General features: G+C 32.5%; 1 protein-coding gene across 2 annotated transcripts in view; it reads right to left on the bottom strand.

Moving 5' to 3' along the window:
- Window positions 1–312: 312 nt before the first annotated feature.
- LOC143244059 (twinfilin-1-like) overlaps window positions 313–22,910 on the bottom strand; it is a 40,784-nt gene continuing 18,186 nt past the window's right edge. For both annotated transcript variants that reach the window (XM_076488083.1, XM_076488090.1), the window contains 6 exons: window positions 20,387–20,482; window positions 18,361–18,465; window positions 14,089–14,214; window positions 10,237–10,387; window positions 8,670–8,791; window positions 313–4,892 (listed from right to left, as the gene is read on the bottom strand). In XM_076488083.1, coding sequence (XP_076344198.1) covers window positions 4,719–4,892; window positions 8,670–8,791; window positions 10,237–10,387; window positions 14,089–14,214; window positions 18,361–18,465; window positions 20,387–20,482 — 774 coding nt within the window. In that variant the 3' untranslated portion in view covers window positions 313–4,718. The remainder of the gene's footprint in view (window positions 4,893–8,669; window positions 8,792–10,236; window positions 10,388–14,088; window positions 14,215–18,360; window positions 18,466–20,386; window positions 20,483–22,910) is intronic.

Raw genomic sequence — 22,910 nt, 5'->3', positions numbered from 1 at the left:
GCAAGGACTTATGAAAGTCTATTTAACACGGCATTCCAAAACTAAGAGCTACATTTATTTATAACTATCTGCAAACACTATGTCATGATTCTTCATTACACAGATGCAATGACCTATAATGTGAACAAAAATGTTATTTGAGATTGCATATGTTGTATGCAAAAGTTTCAGAAACAACCACACCTGTTTTTGACTTGGTTATTTTGTAAAACATATAGAACACAAAAAAATACTTGAGAAATTATGTACATACTTTATATTTATATGACCATCACTGATAATCACAAAACAAAACAGTCCAAGACTATTAACTACATGTGACAAGTAGAGAATTTTAATGAAATCTTTCCTACAATTATTTGAAGAACAGCTTAGAAACCAAGATGACATATAACATTAAACTCAGTAATACTTTGTATGGTTCCTAGGTATCACATTGAGAATGGAATGTCTAACTATATAATACTCTACCCTATAAGCCTTCTATCTTTTATAAACTTATCTTGATTGTACAAACAGATGGAAGCAAACTTCAGAACATTTAAAATATTTTTTTTTTTGTTATTACCAACAAATGTTTGTGCATTTATTCACTTCATATACAACAAAGTATTTCAATAAATTAAACCAGTTTACATAGCCTGGTAAATTCTACAGATTTCACTGAAGCACACTACTACTACCCTGAAAAAGATGTACATTATTAATGTGTGTGTGTGTGTGTAATTAACTCTTCTAGATCATTTGTTGACATTTTATCATAATGTGATGCAATAGTTCTTTTGTAAAATATTTAGATATGACTTTAAAAGAAAGATTAAGTTAATATTTACTGACACTTCCCTTGTTTCTCCAACTGAAGTGAATGACTAAACACTTTTGCTACACAAGATAACAAGGACGAAATACACATGAATAACATTCATATAATTATTTCTTTACTATTACGTTATGCTCAGCAAAAGAAATTGTTCAATAATTCAAGACTAAAGAAAACAGTAGAAACCGAGACAACTCATAGTACAAGGAATAGTTTTAATTAAACATAATTAACAGTGTAAATTATCTCTGCACATAAATAAGGATACTTTTAACCTGAAAATATGATGTTTCAATCTAAAAATAAGGCTTTATATTACTTATAAAATATATTACTACAAAATAATGTTCACAAATTGGATGAAAGTATGTTTTCAGTGTCAAGTGTAACAAATCTTCATTGTTTCTCTTAATATTTAAAAATAAATATTAAATACTATTTTCATGTTTTAACCACTCATTAATTCAACACTTCTATTTGTACAATTTTACATTAAAAATGGTTATTTTTAATACATTTCAAAACTAAGTTAAGTTGCATACTTTCTACTTGATCAATGAAATGTTTGAAATAATTAAAATTATTTATTAAACTCATCAATTCATTATATTTTGAAAAATTTTTGTTTTGCATAATTTTCAAACAACGCTGGTATTTTTAACCCAATCAACACTTTGTGATATGTTGGCAAAATGGACAGGTCAAAATGCTGACCAGCGAGAAAAACCAGACAGTAAACATTATCTGCAGCCTAATTTAGGTGTTTTTTTCCTTTTATAAACCAGCCAATTGCTAAACAACACACACAAGCTTAACAGCAGGAAAAATAAGTTTCATGTCCACATTCTCATCTCACTGATAGACCTAACAATTTACAAACCTTGAACATACTGAAAACATTCAACATGTTAAGACAGCAAACAATTGTTTCCATACGGGAAATGTATGAATATCTGTATAAATGAATTGTTCAACATAAAAAGAAAAAAAAACTTGATGACGAAACAAAATTTCATATTTCTCTAACAAAATAAATTCAAATATAATGCAATATTTAATTATTTATATTACCTTATCTGATATTGTATTCTGAGATATTTAAGATATTTTGCCATAAATACCTTTATGGGAAATAACAGCAAAGGAGAATGCAACACACACACAAAAAAAGAGGATTAGTACAATTATCTTTGAACCCTATTAGTACAATGAAGGGGAGAGAGAGAGAGAGATGTAGATGTGGCAACCTATACCTGGAGCTACACTCAAAATTTAATTAAATAGCTTCAGTTACCAAATTATTTCAATAAATCTGGCATCAAAACACAGTTTATAATTTAAATTTTATTACAAGTTTTTATTTCTTAATATCAAAAGAATATATTTATGTAAATTCTCAATTTTTATTTTTCTGTAATACGTGATCCTTCTTCACTGTGAATAACCCATTTCAGATTTTCCTTCTACTTTTATATAATTTTTCCAGTTTGGCACAAATTACACACTTGTAGTACAGGTATAACTAAGCTAAAATTCAAATTTATATCCTCAAGCTTCTTGTTTTAGTGAGGTATAAACATGGAAGTCAAACCTAAAGGTAATGCTCCTCCCACATAATTAATTAGTTTAAAAAGTAAATAATTATACTCGACAATTGCTAGTGAATTATTTATAACCAACAGAAAGAGAAGACTACTTTAGAGAATTCTTTATGATGCTAGCTTGTTTAGATGACATTATCAAACATCTGGCATTAATTTCATTCCCTCCCTTTGTAAAGTTTGGCTTGACCAGCTAATAGAATAGCTTAACCTACTTATAATTTTGCTAGAAATACCTTAAATAACAGTAGTTTTAACACTATTTTTATGTGAATAATAATTTGTATTTTAAATTGCATATTTGAAATCAAAATCTTGTTGTAATCCAACATCATTATGAAACTAAAGTAGGGCTACAGTCTTTGATCTTCTAACTGATAAAAGACAATAGTCTGAATATAAGTACTAAATTTTGTTTCTTGTGTAATTTTTATTCATTGTTACAAAAGTAACTCAAATGTAGAAAATCAAAAAACAGATGAACTATGAAAATATAAAAGAAAAAACTACTAGTGATAACAAGCATATCACAAAATGTTGTAATTTGACCATGTATGTAATCAACCCTTTCGTCCATGTATGCATGTAATCAACCCTTTTGTCCATGTATGTTTGTAAATCAACCTTTTGTTTATCCAAAATTGTCCTGCTGTGATAAATGGTTTTTAGCATACTCTGAGGAGATCTAAATGCAAACTTACAGCAATGAAACTAGATATGAAAAGCCTGTTAGTTTTGGTTGCAAATATAAATAGTTTATAATTTTCAATTATAATATTCAATCATTCTACAAAAGATAAAAGAAAGTAACTGACTATCACTTTACATTGCTGATTTTGATAGTGTTAGAGTGAAGTAAATAACAGATAAAATGTTTTTATTTACTGAAATATGAAACTGTACAATGAAAAACGTATTTTAATTGTTAACATAAAACCAACTAGCACAAAAACCAATTACATCCTTATAAGACTGATTCTATAAATTCACTAGAACTTTTCTAAAACATCTGACTTCTTGTGTAACAAATCTCTCAAATTTGATAAATATACATTTAATGAATTCAAACTTGTAGTAAACAGTGCTATGTCTAGCCTCACACAAAGGAGGGTTAGTGCAATGCGTCAATACCTTTCACATAGGGTTAACAAGTAAGACTTGTTATAGTTGTCATGGATGTTAGTAAATGTACGGGTGTGTGTCTGTACACACAAGTAAAAACAAGATAACAACAACTGCAAATGGATAAAAAACAAGAGAAAAAAATATAAAAAATTGAAATCTCACAATACCATACAGATATTAGAAATTATACCAGTTGCAGTGAACAGGTATATATTCTAACTGGTTTATATTCTATCATGCAAACTTCAAGTACCCAAACACATTATCCCCTTTCTTGTGTAGAAAAGTGTTTAGACAGTTCAAATTATGAGAAATGTGTAATAAAGAAAATGTTTGAGACAATGAAGAGACTTATTTTTCACTCTGCTCATATGTACGAAGGTTTTGCCTATTCATTCTTTCAATATCTTGCAATGCTTTACTTTTCCATATTCACTTACATTTCTCTGTTTTAATCTCCACAAACTTGCAGCTGTAGAGAACATTTTAATAATAATCATCTAATCATATTACTCTAGTTTTAAAAGTACATATTTTATACAGATACACACACTAATCTTATCAAATAATAAAATAATCTAAATTATTACACATTACCTTAACAGGAAATGCCTCATGTATAGTATATTTTTATTCAACTTTTAACCTGACAATAACGATTTATAACATTATAAAAATAAATCAACTACAAATTGGCCTCATGAATACTGGAATAACTTTCTCTCACAAAGTAAACCTGCTTCATCCTACATCATCCAAACAAGCGAGTTTTTTTCTCATCACTGAAGGTTCTTTTCACCTAACCAGGAAGTGCTTTATCACATAACAAACATACAGTTTGTTAACATCTCAGCTACTTTACACACTTTCAAAGAGATAATATTATGAATTTCTGTCTCTGAAGACATTTACGAATGCAATTTTACCATTATACATACATAATTTTTTCCCATTACTCCACATATATTTATTGCTTTGACTTTGAAAATGTAAAAATTTTGCACAAAGTAATAACAATTAAATGCACCATTACATGAAAGTAACAGTAAAGAAATTGAAACTTTCATAAAAAATTAACCATTTTAACTCCACATTTTTCTAATTTTAAATCTTATTGTACATTGAAACAAGTATACAAACATCTTTTGATTTTAAGTGCACTTTTCAGAAAATTATGATGAATCTTCTTGATGTTCATCATCATTCTTAGAACGAATTAACCGCCGAGCCCCACGGTTTCCAGGACCTTTAGGCTTAGCAAACTTTTGTCTGTAGATGTTCTTTTTGGGATGTATCTCATCATATAAAAACTCTTCAGTGATTTCTTTAGGATCATCAACTTCCAACTGTCCAGAAAAAACAGAAATTAATGAAAGAAAACTTTTAACATTCTTAATTTTTAAAATTTAGTTATTACAAAACAAATATTGAAGTAAGTTCAAGCAGATAATATGATTAAATATATTCAATAGTACCAAACCTCAATATTTTGGATAATCTGAAGTCAATCTGATATACACAAGAAATCATTACATGCTAACTAGAAGTGTAAAAGGAGAAATTGCTTCATGTTGATTGTATTTGTTTTAACTAACTTCTGTCTATAATACTTTGTGAGCTAGTTCTCCATATTTGAAGATATCTAATAAAGGTTGGTTGATTGTTTGGTTTGATGCTTTAAGGTGCAAAGCAACTAGGTTATCTGCACCAGACATCTGGTAAAACATTAAATGTAAAATTATTAAAATTCGTAAAAATGAATCAAGGTGAAACAAAAAGTTCAATTTTTGAATTAAAAAATTAAAGCATCAAATCCAATTTTTATATCTAGTTTACAGCAGTAAGAGAGAAAGAACAGTAATAAAAGTTTTAAAAGACTTTCTGTTGTATAATTTTAATTATTATAACTCACCAGTCATCTGAGGTTGACCTTTCCAGTCCTAGTTTTGAGTTATTTGATGTTATGGCCATTTTCTAACTTCATTTCAAATTAGTTGTACTTTAATTCATAATAAGGAATCAAATCAAGGAAAGGTGTAATTTATGAATTAAAAACTTAAATTAAAAAGGTCAATGGCCTTTAAAAAACTACAAGCATTTGTCAGGTGGACAGTATCACCATCACAAATGCCACTGTCCAATGATAAGGATAAACCTTGGGACCAAACACGTCTACAGTGGTGTCGTCGTTGAGAGTTGTAAAGATGGCAAGACAGTAAAATGTGGCTTACAGTGACCCGAGTGTCACATAGACAACACATTGATGCATCAGTCATAGATAAAATAAAACTGAGCTAAGAAACTGTGACCAATGCATAGTCTAGTGAGGATAACTTCATCTTTCAGATCCTTATGGAAACAAGATGGCTAAAGTCCAATAGGGAGTTTTATTTGGAAAAGCTTGCTTTCCCATTGCTCACTCCAAGTCAACTGGTTTGAACTGAGCCTTGAATATAGGACCATAGTCCATGTATGGAACAGGTTCAGCAGTGATAGTGCCAGAGCAGACAGATTTAGCTGCTGTGTCAGCAAGTTCATTTCCACAAATACCAACATGGTCTGGTAGCCAGAAAAACTGGATAGAAATAGATGTTAAAGTGGGTCAGTCAATTTTGAGAACAGAATGAAAACTAATGTGAAATGATTCCAGGGCCAGTAAAGAACTGAGTGAGTCAGTATAAATTGTGCAATTCAAGTACTGCTCAGCTTCTATGTGATCTAGGGCAAGAGAAATAGCACACAGTTCAGCAGTGAACACAGAAACTGTAGAGGGGTATCTGTGTGCAACCACTGAACCACAACAAACCATGGCAGAACCCACAGGGTTGCCTGATTTCCAACCATCCATATGAATGGGAATGGAAAGATGGTTCAAAAGATTTTCAGCAAATAAAAGACAGTATTTCCAATCAGGAATAACTGCTTTTCTCAGATGACTTTCAGAAAGGTCACATTTGAGGATTGTAATAAGCCATGGTAAAATAGACTGGCCAGTGGATACAGCAATGTTACCCAAGGACAGACCCAAAATATCCAACTGTGCCTGGATATGAAGGCCAAAAGGAACAATGGCAGATCATCTGTTCTGAAAAAGCATGACCCATCAAGGAAGGAAAACACAACCCCAGGTGGGATGCTGCAGTGAGGATTAAACTTTGAAGCATGAGATTCTGTGTAAAAGCTCTGGATTGGGGAAGTGTGGAAAGCCCTGATGATGAATGGGGTCCAGCATCTTGAAGGCCAATGTCCTGGCAGAGCCATAGACCAGTGACCCATTTATCTAGTTTCAATCGAAAAAGAGCACAATATACCTTTAGCAAAGAACATTGCATCCTTTTTTTCCAACACTTGGGGAGCAGGTCAGAGGATGTTCAGTGCTCTTGTACATTCAACCTGTAGCTACTTGATGTGTGGTATAAAGGTCAGCTTACAGTCAAAGATAAGCCCCAAGAACTTTGTCTTAGGAGCCACAGGCAGCACAACTTCACTGGTAGAGTTAAGGATCAGGGTGAATACCCCGTTGGCAGCAAAAGTACATGAAAAGAGTTTTAGAGAAAGAGAGAAGATAAAACCGTTTGCTGTGGCCCACTTCAGCAAACAATTGAGGTCAGTCTGTAGCTGCTGCTCAATATACCTCACTTTCGACAACTGACGAGATGTGAAATTTGGTGACATAGAGACTGTTTACAACAGTAAGAGGGTGTTGTTCAGTGATGACATTAATCTTTATAATGAAAAGTGTGACACTCAAAACACAGCCCTGAGAAACTCCAAGTTCCTGTGGAAAAGAACGGGAAAGTGTCGAACCCACATGAACTTTGAATCACCTGTCCATGAAAAAATTAATAAAAATGAGCAAATGACCACATAACCCACATAAGTGGAGACCTAGCAAAATGCCATACCTCCATGTGGTATTATAAGCCTTCTCAAAGTCAAAGAATATTAACACTAGATGTTCTCATTTGTGAAAGGCTCCTCTGATTAATGTTTCAAGTTTAATAAGGTGGTCCATAGAGAAATGCTGTTGTCGGAACTCACACTAAGTGGGTGAGAGGAGGTTGCTTTATTTGAAGAACCAAACAAAATGAGCATTAATCACCCTCTCTAAGGTCTTACAAAAACAGCTTGTCAAAGCAACTGGACAGTAGTTTGAAGCAATCTTGGGATCCTTCCCAGGCTAAGAGAAAGGTAGGACAATAGCCTGTTGCCAGGCATCAGGAAAAACATTCTCCTGTCAGGTCTGGTTAAAAACAAATCAGAAGAACAGCAAGAGAAGCAAGAAATAGATGGCACAGCTGGAAAGGTATGAAACAAACAAAGCAGTGAAATAGATGACAAGAATGTGATATAAAGTATCTAGTAAACTACCTGAAAAAAAAAGGGTTAAAATCCTCTTCAATGTAAGCTATCCCACAAAAAGAACAAAGGAGATAAGCAGAAGAGATAACAGCAGGCTTTATAAAGATAATGCTACACAATGCAAGACAATAATCACATCTTTGTATAAAGAACTTGAGCAGAAAAGTGATAAACTGAACTGTGTGGGGAATCTCTTCACCTACGTTACCCGAGACAGAGTCCATGATTTGTGAAACCATACCAACTAGATTAAGCTCGCTTAAACTTAAATCTGAGAGTAAAGAAAAAATACAGAATCTCAGCAAACTTCCTGGTGGAAGGTTTAGCTGCAAGATGTGTCATTATGCAGTAGTGTTAGTTTGCATGTTTCACACAAATTTTAGTGGAAATTTCACAAGGCATGCAATACTCTCAAACAGATAGTGCAACTTCAAAAGACATATAGCTATCTGTGCATAGAAGTGAGTGACCATATCAAAATTCAAGACTCTGATGATTAAAATCTGTGTTAAAATCAGACTGCATTACCTGAGAAATAGTAGAAATGATCTTAAATCAAAGAAGTCATGTTTTGTTTAGAATAAGACAACACAAGTAATAGTTAAAAACAATCGCTAAATCAAAATAAACAACAAATAGATGTTCAACTAAATAACTGATGTGGTACTCATAAAAACAACAATGCTCTTCACTAATTCTCACAGTACATACTACCATCTCTTTGTGTAGTTCTTTTTCTTGTAGGTATTAGCTTGAATTACCTTCTTTGCTATGAGAACTCCAATTTTATCTTCTACATATTCTAAGAGTGGGTTTTTACAGCTTGAATACAGCATTCTTTCTTTAACGGAGCAGTTGTAGCCTGGCATTGAGTAGATGAATACTGAAAAATGAAAACTCTGTATAGTGTTGCAAATAGAGACCAAGAAATATGAATTATACCTGTACTCAATAAGCTACAGTGGAAGAATAATCACGAATTATTTTATTATTATTAACTAAAAAAGTTTTCACTTACCAGGTATTCAATTATTACATTAACATACAATATGATTTTTAACAGTCTGTTCAACATTTTGAAGCTTTAATATTTCAGACATATATAACTGACAGCTTTGGCTTGTTTTGAATTTCGTGCAAATGTACTCAAGTGTTACTTTTGCTAGCTCTCTCTAATTTATCAGTGTAAGACTAGAGGGAAGGTAGCTAGTCATCACCACTCACTGCCAACTCTTGGGCTACTCTTTTATAAATGAATAGTGGGACTGTATGCCACATTATAACCCACGGCTGAAAAGACGAGCATGTTTGGTGTGATGGTTTATATGCAAAAACAGCTCGTTTGGGTTGAGAAAATATATTTTACATGTAAAGTTCTTTTGGGTTGAGAAAATATTTTTCTATTTTTTCTATGTAAAATATTTTCTCAACCCAAAAGAGCCGTTTTTGCATACAAATTTCTCAACAAGTGTGTTTCTCGACATCACTGATTTGGTGTGATGGTGATTTGAACCCACGACCCTCAGATTACAAAGTTGAGTGCCTTAACCACCTGAACATGTCAGGCCAGTTGACAGCTATAATTTATTAACTGTGTGTGTGTGTGTGTGTGTGTGTGTGTGTGTAAATTATATAATTTATAAAGTAAACCTCAGTAACAAGAAACATTTTAATTTCTTTATAAATCTTAGAACAATGCATTGAACCTAAAACTTAGTAGAAAAATTTTTAGCTACAACTGCCCAAACATTGTTTATAATATACATGTAAAAACAACTGATATGGTTAGTCATCACCACCCACCATCAACTCTTTGGTTACTCTTTTACCAACAAATAGTGAGATTGACCATCACACTATATAACATCTCCATGGCTGAAAGGGTGAGCATGTTTGGTGTGAAAGGAATTTGAACCATGACCCTCAGATTACGAGTTGAGTGCCTTAACCACCTGACCATGCCAGGCCCAGCTTTGGAATGTTATAATTAATGCAACTGCACACAAGAATTGCATGAGCTTCATTCCTACAGAATAAGGATTAGTATGTTACAGTAATACAGTATTCTAATTGTAAATAGTTTGTTTTTCAAATACTAGTTCCAGCTTATATTCAAGAATATCATAACAAAATTCCTTATCCCTTAAACTTCAGCTGACACACATTTCCCAGAGCTTCTACACCCCTCACACTGTAAATGAGAAAAATGTTGTCTGGTTCCAGTTTGAGGGGGTGGTAGCACCGAGAAATATACGTCCCAGCAGCAGCAAACAGGTTAAAAACGTCACACTTCAGGAGGAACAGTACTTTCACTACTCACGTTCTTACCTACACTCTGAAGAAAGTCTCCTTCGTGAGAATGAGGGAACACAAACAGATGGTAACGAGCATGGTCAACTGGTATTTTTTCAGTCAGCTGATGAACATCTGTGTGATCTTTTACTTCAAGGTTGATTTCTTCTTTGTTAATATCAATACTCTAAAATAATGAATGCCATGTTACTATTACAGCTAAGAATATCAGTAACAGCTTGACTACCAACCTGATGAATTAATGCATTCTAATTATTTTAAGTTCCTGGTTGATGACATTGCATACTCATAATTATGAGAGAATATTTAATTAACTAAGTTATTTATGAAAAAAAACCCCACTAAACATTAGCATAGTAATGTAGAAAATGTTTCAGAACTAACCAAAAACTGACTAGTTGTGACAGGTCAAGAATGTAAAATTGCAAAGAAAATTAGGATAGTTGTGATCAAATAGCAAGGAATAGGATGGTTATAATAAAACATCAGGGGTAAAAGTAAGATTATTTTGAGTAAAAAAAGAACTACAGAAATACACGTTACATGGTAGTATCTACACCCTTCCGCAAATTAATTGAAACAAGACGGAAAATTATGATTTTTTCAATTTTTTGAGTTTTATTTCTGAGAATGCAGAAATTACTCACAAATTAATACATGATATGACTGCCTTTATTTTTCAGAAGATCATTAATCTGCTTTGGCATTGAGTCCACGAGTTGACTGCTATCTTTACTAATTTTTTGGATCGCGGTACCACACCTCAATTATGACCTCAATTAGCTTATCTTTTGTAGTACAGTCTTTTCCCTGAAGTCTTTCTTTCCAAATCACCCAAAGATTTTCAATAGGATTTAAGTCCAGAAAGTTTCCAGGCCAGTCCAGCACCATTATTCGCGTTGTAGTCATAAAATTCTTCACAAGTTTCAATGTGTGGTACGGAGCCAAATCTTGCTAAAAAATGCCAGATCCATCTGGAAATCTCTTTTCAATTCTGGAATGACTCTTCTCTGCAAAACTTCGATGTACTCTGGTACTCGTATCATACCTTCTATGAAATGTAAGCCTCTGACACTATAGTAGCTGAAAAAGCCCCAAAACATCTTCAATGGATGTTTTACAAACTGATTGATGTGAGATTCTTGAAGTTTCTCACCTGAAGATCTGCAAACATGCAGACTTCTTTGACCCTGTACAAAGAAATGAGTCTCGTCACCGAATAACACCTTCCTCCATTGTTTTTGCATTCAGTTCTTGTATTTCAGATCCCACTGATATTATTTTTCTTCATTGAGTTGGTAAGAAGTAGTTTTTTGACTGGTCTCCTTGCCCTTCTAATGCAATTTCGAATGACGTAATATTCCACAAAATTTCGTCACATATCCCAAAAACAGAGACTTTACTGCAAAACACAGCTAATGATGTCGTCTGTGTGAAAAAATGACTATTAAAGAAATCAGCAGGTCCAGATTGCCTACACCGGCCACCATGCTGAAAATATTGTAAAATGACCATTTGTTTCAATTAACTTACACAAGGGTGTAAGGTGTTGTAATACCATTAGCTACCACTAGGGGCAAATATTTCATCATATTCCAGTGCAGTGGATATATATTATACATGTATCGTGCAACAGTTTAATTCAAATGACACACCTAACAAAAAGGCAAGAACAATGAGCTATCATTCTGCAGCCATCTTAAGTTATTTATTCACTAAAATGTACTGTCCCATTTCAGTAATTAAAATATTGTGAAGTTACAAAACAATATTAACAATTAATAAACACAATAAAGAAAACTATCACAATGGTGTATTACAAACTTAGTGCTACACAAATACTTCAAAATATATTATTTCAGCACTAAACAGACTCCTACCATCACGAATACACAAAGTAAGTCTACATATCTACCTCTATATCAGGTAATACCAATAATTAACAAAAAACAATTTAATATCATAACTTTAGCACAATACTGGAAATTTCAAGGAGAAAATTGTTAGTATGACAGTCTTTAACCATTTTGTGTCAGAAACATGTAATTTGTGGAAAACGAGTCAAATTTCATTTGCACAACAAAACGTGTTATAGCATATCCTCTGGAAAACTGGTAAGATTTTGTTAGAGATCACAAGTATTTTGTACATGAATAATGACTTTTAAAATTCAGTGTTTTTACTAAAAAATGTTTTTTCTACTGTAATTACTAGAACTCAAATGGAGTGTAAAACGTTCTCATTAAGTATAAAACTAAGTTTCTTCATGTTAAGTTTTATATATCATTTGCATAATATCTTTAGAACTTTCTGAAAGGATATTAAAAGGTTAAGGTAATTATTTATAAATATATTTTCTTTTTCTCTACCATTACACTAGCTTTAGCTATTATTATCGGTACAAAATGCGAAGAAGTTATTAAAAATAGGAAACTGAAATTGAATACACAACTTTGAATTTTTTAATGTCTCTAAAGATTTTCCTTTGTTAAATTTCTAATTCCAGTTGTTTTTCTTTTCACATATAGTTAATTTTTAATGTTTTATTTTTGTTTTTTGTCTTTTACCATTTATTATTCATCTTGACAGAAGTCAGTGGTGGGTGCCCTTGAAGCATTAGTTTTCTTTTTTAGCAGAGATTTTCAACACTTAGCTAAAAGTCTCATGTACCATGTAATACTAACAGCCTTGAGAACTAATTAAAAATATGAAGTATATTTAAAAAATTTTGATATACATATTAAAATATAACTAATACATCACTAAAAGACCAAAATAAATTAAACTTATTTCTAAAACTGTAAAATATTTTGGTTAGAAAAACCCAAAAGTTGCTATAACTGATTAAGCTGCCAACAATACTACAGCTGGTTACACACATTCCATAACAACTGCATTCCAATGTAAAAATGACCATTGTTAGGCTACACTGTGAAATGAGCTGTTTTCTAATGACTACAGACATGTCTTAATGCTGGCTATAAAGCTCAAATGAATCTCTTAAAAGTGGGCTGTCAGGGGTTGAAGATATTTATTAATTATCAATTGTGTTCATTCAGAGAACTTTAAAATGTTGAGTCAAAGGGTTATTTATTTATTTGTGTGTGTGTGTGTGTGTGTGTGTGTTCTTATTGCAAAGCCACACTGCACCATCTGCTGAGTCCACCATTGTCTTGATGTACCGCTATCAAACTACCATTGTATTACTGAAGATACAAAATGTTAAAGTAGAAAATTTTCATAGCCTGTTGGTCACACAATAATACATCTGAAGTTTAAAGTACTTTCTTTAAAGGTTTCTTTGAAATAAATAACTTAAAACTTAAAGTAACACTTTGAATCATAATATAAATTATAAATGTTAACATGATTCACATACAGTGATAAAGATGTTTATATTTTGAATGCAATGCAGTAACTTGCACAGAAAAGCATTTAAAGAAGCACCTGCTCCAAAAAAGTTTAATACATTCAAAATGTGTGAAGAAATATAGTCAAAGAATCCTTTTCTTCTGGAAAAAAACTAACATTTTATGATTAAAAATAAACAAGTCTATTTAAACATCTGAAGACAACAAATATTTTGCTTAGTGCAAAACTACATAATGTGCTCTTTGCACTATCCTCTGTGAGGAACTCAAACCCCAAATTTTAATGTTGCAAGTCTTTAAACTTACTGCTGACCCACCAAGGGATCAAACTACAAAGTAAATAATTTCCCAAAAAAACAAACATGTAACAAATTATGCTTCTTTTATACAAAGTGACAAATGTTTTTCTCAAATGACAAAAATAACTATATATAAAAAAAAATTAAAATAAAAAAACTAAACTTCAATATATAAAAAAGCACATAAAAACACCCACCAGTTGTACATAGCTAACTAGTCCTTCCTTCATGTCAAACAAAGCACTAGTTGCCTCATCAGAAATAGGAAAAGCCACACCTTGTAGTGTCTGATGTTTGGTGTCAATTCCAATATCAACTCCAGACTGTGGCATTATCATAAAAATAAATATCAGCTTGAATAAAATGTATCTATAAGACTTCTTAAAACAGAATATAGAAATATAAATAAGTAGCATTTATAAACTCTATATGAAGATTTGAACAATATCTTTTAACCTTTCCATACAAGTCATAAGTCAAACTCTATGTTATCACGTTTGCTGAATCACATTCCAAATGTTAGAGCTATTATTTTATGAATTTATGTCAATATGGTTGGTATCAAACTGTAGATTATAACTCAATTTAGAATATTATATGTTACTTAACTTCTTAGTTCAAAAGTAAATATTAAAAACAACACTTAATTTTTCTGTCACATGGTATGACAAATGCAGCACTAGTTCAAATGGAGATGTTTGTGATGTTCTCCCAGTGGTCTAGTAGCTTTCTCAGCTATTTTTAAGTTTTACAATTTCATTTCTTTAGAAACAAATTTTCAACTACTAAGGTAAACCTTTAGTCTACTCAATATTTCATATGTTTAGAACCCAGTATGTCTTAGTAACTAAACTTGATAAATTAAAAGTGTAATTTTAAGATATTGATATTGTAATTTATGATTTTATGGTTATTTCATATGTATAAATGAAACAATAACAAATAATTTTTTTTTCACATCCACCATGTGCAACATTTCTTAAGCAGTAAATGAGTACAAAGGTAATAACTACAAGATAATTATTTCCTTTGTCTATTTATTGTTCTGTGTTTTAAGAAAAATAAGTTTAAAACTTACTTGTAAGTAGTAATAATGTATATACATATATTATGGATAATAACTGAAATCACTATTCTTCAAAACCACTAGTCCACAAACACAGTGAACATGGGTAAATTTTCTAAGGACCATAACAATAAGTACATGTGTGCATGTCATTCTAGCTTCTGAATTTTTAGCCAGACATGGCTGAAAAGGCAATATAATAAAAAATGTGTACAATGTTATAAGATTTCAGTTATTCAGTTGAAACAAGTTTTTAGGTTATAATTTGTAGTCATTCTACAACAAAAAAAGGTAAAATATTTATGGTGGTTTCAAGATCAGACAAATTATATAAATTCACTAGTGAAAATAAATTTTTTCTCGATTACTTGATAGCTATCTAGATATTAAAGATTTTGCATGTAAAATTAAAAATTTTCTGATGCAACAGTGTTTTTTAATCTTAAAATTACTTTGCATATTGGATAGGCATCTTGCAAGGAAAAAGAAAAAGACATGAGAAAAACATTACTTAAAATGTAAAAGATAACTGATATTTTGTGTATGAAAGTCTTGTAATGTTTACAGATAATCTGCCAAATTTTATGAACACATGCATACTAATTTAAAAGTTATAGCATGAAAACTATAACAAGCACAAACTGGTAATGACATTGGCCCCATGAACAAAACTCATGGTGAAAGAATTAAATATTGATTCAATTCTATTGTAAAGTTTTTAAAGTTCTTTGGTTGTTTAGCATTTATTGGTCTAAAGCAACTGGGCAATCTCACTAAATAAACTAGTAAAAAGGTAAAAAAGTAAAATCATTAAGATATGTAAAAATGGTGTCATGCTAAAACAAAACATAGTCCAATTTTCAAATTAAAATCTTAAATAGAGTTAAATAAATTAAAAATGTAAAAACATAACTGAGGTGGACAATGTTATCATTGCCAATGACACTGTACATCATAAAGGGTGAACCATGGTAAAAATGCGTTTAAAATGCTGCTGTCGCTTCGATCGTAATGATGGTATAACAGTGAAACGTGGGCTATTATGACCTGAGTGTCACACACACCACACTTTGGTGCATCAGTACCAGATAAAAGAAAGTGATGAGTTACAAACTGTGACCAATGCAGTTTATCCTGAACAACTTCTTTCTGATCCTTACAGAAGGAAGACGGTCAAAGAGCAATAGAATGTTTGAATTTGGAAAAGCTTGTTATTACATTGCTCACTCCAAGTTGACTGCCAACTGGTGTAGAGCCAAGCCTTGAATACAGGACTGTAGTCCATGTATGGTACAAGCACGACGGTGATAATACCAGAGCTGACAGACTTAGTTGCGATGTCAGTGAGCTCCTTTCTTCGAATACCTACATGGCCTGGTATTCAAAAAATTTGGATAGAAGTAGATGATAGAGAGGAATAAGCCAGTCAGTTTTGAATATTGACGAGAACAGGCTGAGAACTAATGTGAAGCAATTCCATATCCAATAGAGAGCTAAGTGAGTCAGTATAAATAATACAGTTTGTGTACTGCACAGCTTCTGTGTGAGTGTGATCCAGGGCAAGAGAAATGGCATACTATTCTGCAGTGAACACAGAAACTGTAGAAGGGATTTTATATGTGACAATCAAATCACAATAAACCACAGCAGAACCCAAAGAATCAATGTGGGATGGGCTGATCAGTAGATACAGCTCTGTTATCCAAGAAAATACCCAATTCATCCAACTGCATCTGGATATAGAAGCCAAAAGGAACAATTGCAGACCATCTATTCAGAACCATGGGAAGCACAACGTCTCCAAGATGGAGCTCGGGATCTGGGTGAATCCTTTGTTGGTGACAGATGTGCATGCAAATGGTTTTGGAATGAGAAAAGATGAAACTGTTTGATGTGGTCCACTTCATTAAGCAATTGAGGGCAGTCTTTTGCTGCCATTCAGTAAATCTCATGTTCAATGAATGACTCGAAATGTGAAAGTCATCGACATAGAGGCCATTTGCAACTAAAGGGGAAGTTGTCCACTGATGACTTTAATCTTTATTATGCAAAATGTAACACTCAAGATACAACCCTGAGGGACTCCAAGTTCCTGTGGGAAAGAACAGAAAAGTCTCAAACCCACATGGACTTGGAATCACCAGTTCATTAAAAATGTTTAATAAAAATGGGTAAATGGCCATCCAGCCCATATAAAAGGAGGTCTTGCAACATGATATACCTTTACATTGCATCATAAGCTTTCTCAAGGTAAAAGATACAGGAACAAGATTTTGTCACTTGAGAAAGGTCTGCCAGATTGAGATTTCAAGTTGGTTTAGGTATTAAATGGTGGAGAGCTGTTGTCAGAACTCACACTGAGTGAGCAAGAGGAGGTTGTTTGATTCAAGAAACCAAACAAGAAGAGCATTAACCATCTTCTCCAAGATCTTACAAAGACACCTCAAAGCAATTGGATGGTAGTTTGAAAGAATCTTGGTATCCTTCCCAGACTTATGAAAAGGCAAAAACCTTCTCCTGCAAAATCTGATTAAAAGCAACCAGAAGAATAGCAAGAGAGAGATTGTGCAGCATCTTATAATGAACATCATCAGAACTGACTATGCACTGCCAGACCAATGAGAAGCAAGCTTGGGATCCATTAGCATAAAAGGACAATTATAATCATAGAGACAATCAAGCCCAAAAGGAAAAAGGCTTTGCTCTGCATGTGTCTTGATGGTAAGAATGTGGGGGATGAAGCAAAAGTACCAGATGCATGAGAAAAGCTTTTGCCAAAAGTACTGGTGATGCTCTGGGCATCAACAGATTCCTGGCCATCAGAAAGCAAGATTGAAAGGAAGTAGAAGTGTACTGTCCACTAACCTTTTGAATCTTGTTCCATACGACTTTGAAACTGGTGGTAGAAGAGACATTAGAGGTGTATTTAAATCAAAGATTGTTGTGCCTCTGGGCCACAAACAATAATTTTGACAATCAGAAGAAAAAAAGTTTCTTTATTATTATTATTAGTTATTATTATGAAGCCAACTGGATACCATGATAAAGGTTTAAAGCATTTCTGAACAACTATAATACTGGAAACTGTTAGTGACACTGATGAGAAAAAGTGATAATCCTAATAAGGTGCTTATATACCAGTTACAATATAGAGGGCACATAGGTGGAAAGTATCACAAGATAATTATGGTCAAAGGCAATTGAGTGGGGTATACAAGACTTAAGCAAGTGAGAAAAAAAATCAGACTAATACTTAGATGGACAAAGAAGAAACCCCTTGCAGTCAAGTAATAGCTAAGTGTCCTGTAGAGGTATGTTTTGAATTTACAAATACCATAGAAAACAAACTTAATCTAAAACAAATGTATATGAGACTTAATTCAGCTGCTAAAATATTACACACCTCATTTCGTTTTATTGATTGTAGTTCTTCTTCTGCAGGTGTTAGTGGAGCTGGACCCTTTTCAGCTCGTAGATATTTGTGATAACCATGGAGACTTGCATCCTCCTGTGGGTATTTTAGATACATACACAAAAAATTATGTTTTTCAATAACTGGTTATTGAGGGTTAAATAAAGTCAACTTTCAAATTCTTTAACCAAGCAACTTCAGAATTTTTTCTTAGAAGAACATTCTGGAAAATAAAAAAAGTTCGGTAAACTTCCATTTAGAATTTCAAGCAAAGCCATATAAGAACTACCTCTGCATGGTCATTCCTCTTGTTGAAGTGATAAATTAAAAGAAAGACAGCTAATAAATAGCACCCACAACAAACTCTTGTCTGAGCAAATAACAGGATTTCATAATCACTTTTATAGTGCACTTATGACTCAGTGTGTACACTTCTGTGATAACATTTTGCCAACATTTTTGCAGTACTTTCAACAAAATGCTGTCTGCTGAGGTTTTACTCAATCCCACAAGCCACTGATTAACAATTTCTCATATTCTGCATATTCTTTATCAGGACTTTGAACCAACAGAGAATCCTTGACATACAAAACTTGTTAAAACTAATTTTAAGAAAGTTCATATCAATGAAAAGGTAAATCACAAGTAACTTAAGGGTAAGTCAACAGTGTATGGTCAATGAATGTTAGACAGTGGATCACTGTTGGTAATTCGAAACTAATCTCCAGTCCTGAGGAAGGAATTTTATGTATTTGTTAATGCTTTTCAATGATTATTGTGCACTCCCAAAAAGGTTTCCATGCACTCATGAGGATTTATATAACACGTTGAGAGCAACTGACATAGGTTATATAAAATTTGCTTTAGTAATTTCTAATATCAAAAGTTGAGTTAGGCAATTTTTCTTCATTAGAGGTGCTTATGAAAAACAATTTAAATTACAAGATACAACCTAAAGATAAATGTTCACTTTGGCTTTTCAGTATCAACAAACACAAAGTTGGCCAAACTAACAGGACTCTAAACACCTATAGAAGAAAAATTTTTGTCACCAATCTTGATGCAAATAACACACTATAAACACTAACAATTGAGAATATTACAGTTATATCAGAAATACTTGTTTAATCACTGAGCTGTTGCCACTGTTCCGATACTGACTGACTCATAAAAAGAGAAACTTCACAACACAAAGTTTTATTAACTTTGAGCCATTCTACAGGGTGTTCGGAAAGTCACTGTGCAGTTTTATAATCATATGTCTATTCAGTCTATTTCAAGCCAGCAACTGATAGCGGTGTTTAGAAACAAAATAAGAAGGATTCAGGTCTGTATTGATGCCAATGAGGGTCACTTTCAACATTGTTTATAATTGTCATTCATATTTACCTCCTGTATTCTATGTTGAAACATGTCTGTTAATAAATATACAAGTGCACAGTGACTTTCCAAACACCTTGTATATTTAAGATCAACTTTCTACAGACAAATATGCATTCCTTTAGTACTAAAAATACAGTATACTACAATAATCTTCACTGAGAAAGCATGTCTGAAAGACATATTCATCTATAAACAAACTATATCTTGAAATGGTGAATAATTGTAGTGTTAAACAACAAAATGTTGCTAAAGATAATTAAACTTGAGATAATAACTGTTGAAACCTCAATATTCTCTTACAAATCAAAGTTCTGTACGAACAAACATTATGCAAAATAATGTATCATTCTACAAAACAGGAACAAACATTACAACAGTAGTGAATGGTTTTATAATCATGATTTTCGGAAAACATATAGTATTCAATTTAACAAATATACTACAGTCTACAAATGAGAATTTTTAAAAGGTTTGTCCCTGAAAAAGGATCATCTACCTTTGAAAATGCTCAGATTAAAAGGCAGAATTTTACAAAATATAAACAGACATTGTAATCACAATGTAATGGTATATAAAAGAGGAGCAACTACCGAGACAAGATTTGTTTTATAAAAAGTGTAGAAAATGTGTTTACCTTGGTAGTAGCAAAGAGTTCATATTTGATATAAGACCCTCCAAATTCTTTTTTTAAAGATGCTTTAGTTGATGCATACAGCATTTTTTCTCGCACCTGAAAAATACATTTATATTGAATGAAGAAAGTAAAATAAAAAAAAATGTAACAGAATCAAGGTAAAACAAACACAAAATCTTCAATCTTCGAATGTGCAGGTAGCCCAGTTGCTTTGCTCCAAAAAACACCAAACCAATCAATCTTCAAACATTTTAGATTGTTGATGATGGAATTTGTAAGTTATAATATAGCTGAAGATTAAACATGTAGTTTTATCATGATAATTCTGTTTTTACTTGAGTCTTCATTTCCATGGAAAGAATCTATTTGAACAAAATTTAATAATGAAGCAAAAACCTGGCATAAATACATGTAGTTCATAAGTTTTTCTAACAAACTAGGGGTAATGTATACATACTAATGGATTTCTGTCCAACTACAAAATGAAGCTCAGAATGATATTTTGTCTTACTAAAATCAAAACACCCCTTTGAATAGAATATGTGACATAGCTCATCCAGCATACTCTGCAAAAGGCCTTGGTGAATATAACCATGTGGGTAGATTAGTGGTTTCATGTTTGAGACATTTTAGTCTGCTTGAAAGGTACAACATCAACATCCAAAATAATTTCAATGGTTATTCTTTGGGTAGCATATAGTTCACTGTTTAGAATACACTATATAGAAATCTGTCGAACTATCATATACCAGTCTCATGATGAAACTATTAAGTGTTTCAGAAAAATGAATGTTTTAATTTCTTTTCAGGTAAACTGAGCTATTATATTAAGAGCAAAAACAGATACAAGCCCTGATGATAATATTTTGGTTACCATAACTAGTTGATTGTAAATAATAAAAGACTATCTTCAGTTGTACAAAAAAATGGCTTTGTTTTTTTTCTTAATGATTTAAGGAGATCTTCAGTACTGATCCCAGCAATAAACCAAAAGTAGAGCAAGAAAAACCCAAACAGGAAGCTGCAACTGAAGAAGTAATCTATAGAGTTCAAATAATTAATGGAAAAATAAGGCTACATATTAATGATTCCATAATCTCTTTCCTACTTAAGGCAGGATCAATCAAGGTAAATGTAAGTCTTTCTAACGTTGATTGGTTGATTTAATGTTTTATGGCACAAAGCAGCTAGGCTATCTGCACCAAACATCCAGTAAAAAGGTAAAAGAAAATTCAGTAAAATTCATAAAAGGAAATTAAGGTAAAACAAAACAAAGTTAAAAAATAAATAAATAGCATAAAACCAATGTTTACATCTAGCCTACAACGTAAAGAGAAAAACTACAGTAATTCAAGTTGTAAAGGACTTTCTGTAGCATGACTAATAATCATAATTCGCCAGGAAGACCAACAGGTAAGCACAAAAACCATCGTCAGTCATCTGAAGTTGGTCTTTCAGTCCTGGTCGAGTTACTAATGTTACAGTCAGTTTCTAATTTCAAATTGAACAAGATAAACTGATTTGTAAAGGGAGCCACATTAAAATGTGTAAAGTATATATTAAAAAACTTAAATGGCATTAAAAAGATTAATGGCCTTTAAAAAACTAAAAACACTACCAAGATGGACAGTGTCACCATCACCAATAACACTGTCTAACGTTATGGACAAACTCTGAGACAGAACATCCTTAAAATGGTGCCATTGTTGTGAATCATAACAATGACAAGAAAGTAAATTGTGGCTTATTGCAATCTGAGTGTTACACAAACTACATACTGGTGCATCAGTTTCAGATAAAAGAAAACGATGACCTAAAAAACTGACCAATGTGTAGTCTAGTTACAACAACTTCCTCTTTGTAATCCTTACAGGAAGAAGATGGCCAAAGTCCAATATAGGGCTTTATTTGGAAAAGCTTGTTTTCGCATTGCTCACTCCAAGTTGACTGCCAGCTGGCACAGAGCCTAGCATTGAATACAGGACCATAGTCCATGCATGAAACAGGTACAGCAGTGATAGTGCCAGAGCAATTAGACTTAGCTGCAGTGTCAGTGAGCTCATTCCTATGAATACCAACATGGCCCAGTATCCAGAAAAACTGGATAGAAGTAGATGTTAAAGAAAAATGGGCCAGTTACTTTTGAACATTGGCAAGAACAGTGAGTGAACAAATGTGAAAGGATTCCAGGGTCAGTAGAGAACTAAGCAAGTCAGTATAAATTGTGCACTTCAAGTACTACTTTGCTTCCATGTGATCCAGGGTAAGAGAAATGGCATGCAGTTCAGCAGTAAACACAGAAGCTGTAGAGGGGATTCTGTGCACAACCACCAAACCACAACAAACCATGGCAGAGCCCACACAGGCACCTGATTTTGAACCACCTGTATAAATAGGAATGGAAGGATGGTTCAGAAGATGTTCAGCAAATAGCAGACAGTATTTTCAATCAGGAGTGTCGACTTTTCTCAGATGACTTAAAGATAGGTCACAATTGGGGACTGTAAAAATTCATGGTGGGATG

Source organism: Tachypleus tridentatus, chromosome 1, assembly GCF_004210375.1.
Source record: "Tachypleus tridentatus isolate NWPU-2018 chromosome 1, ASM421037v1, whole genome shotgun sequence".
NCBI classification, from domain to species: domain Eukaryota; kingdom Metazoa; phylum Arthropoda; class Merostomata; order Xiphosura; family Limulidae; genus Tachypleus; species Tachypleus tridentatus.
Note: the sequence above shows the minus strand (reverse complement) of the source record. Positions and strands in the feature narration are given on the sequence as shown.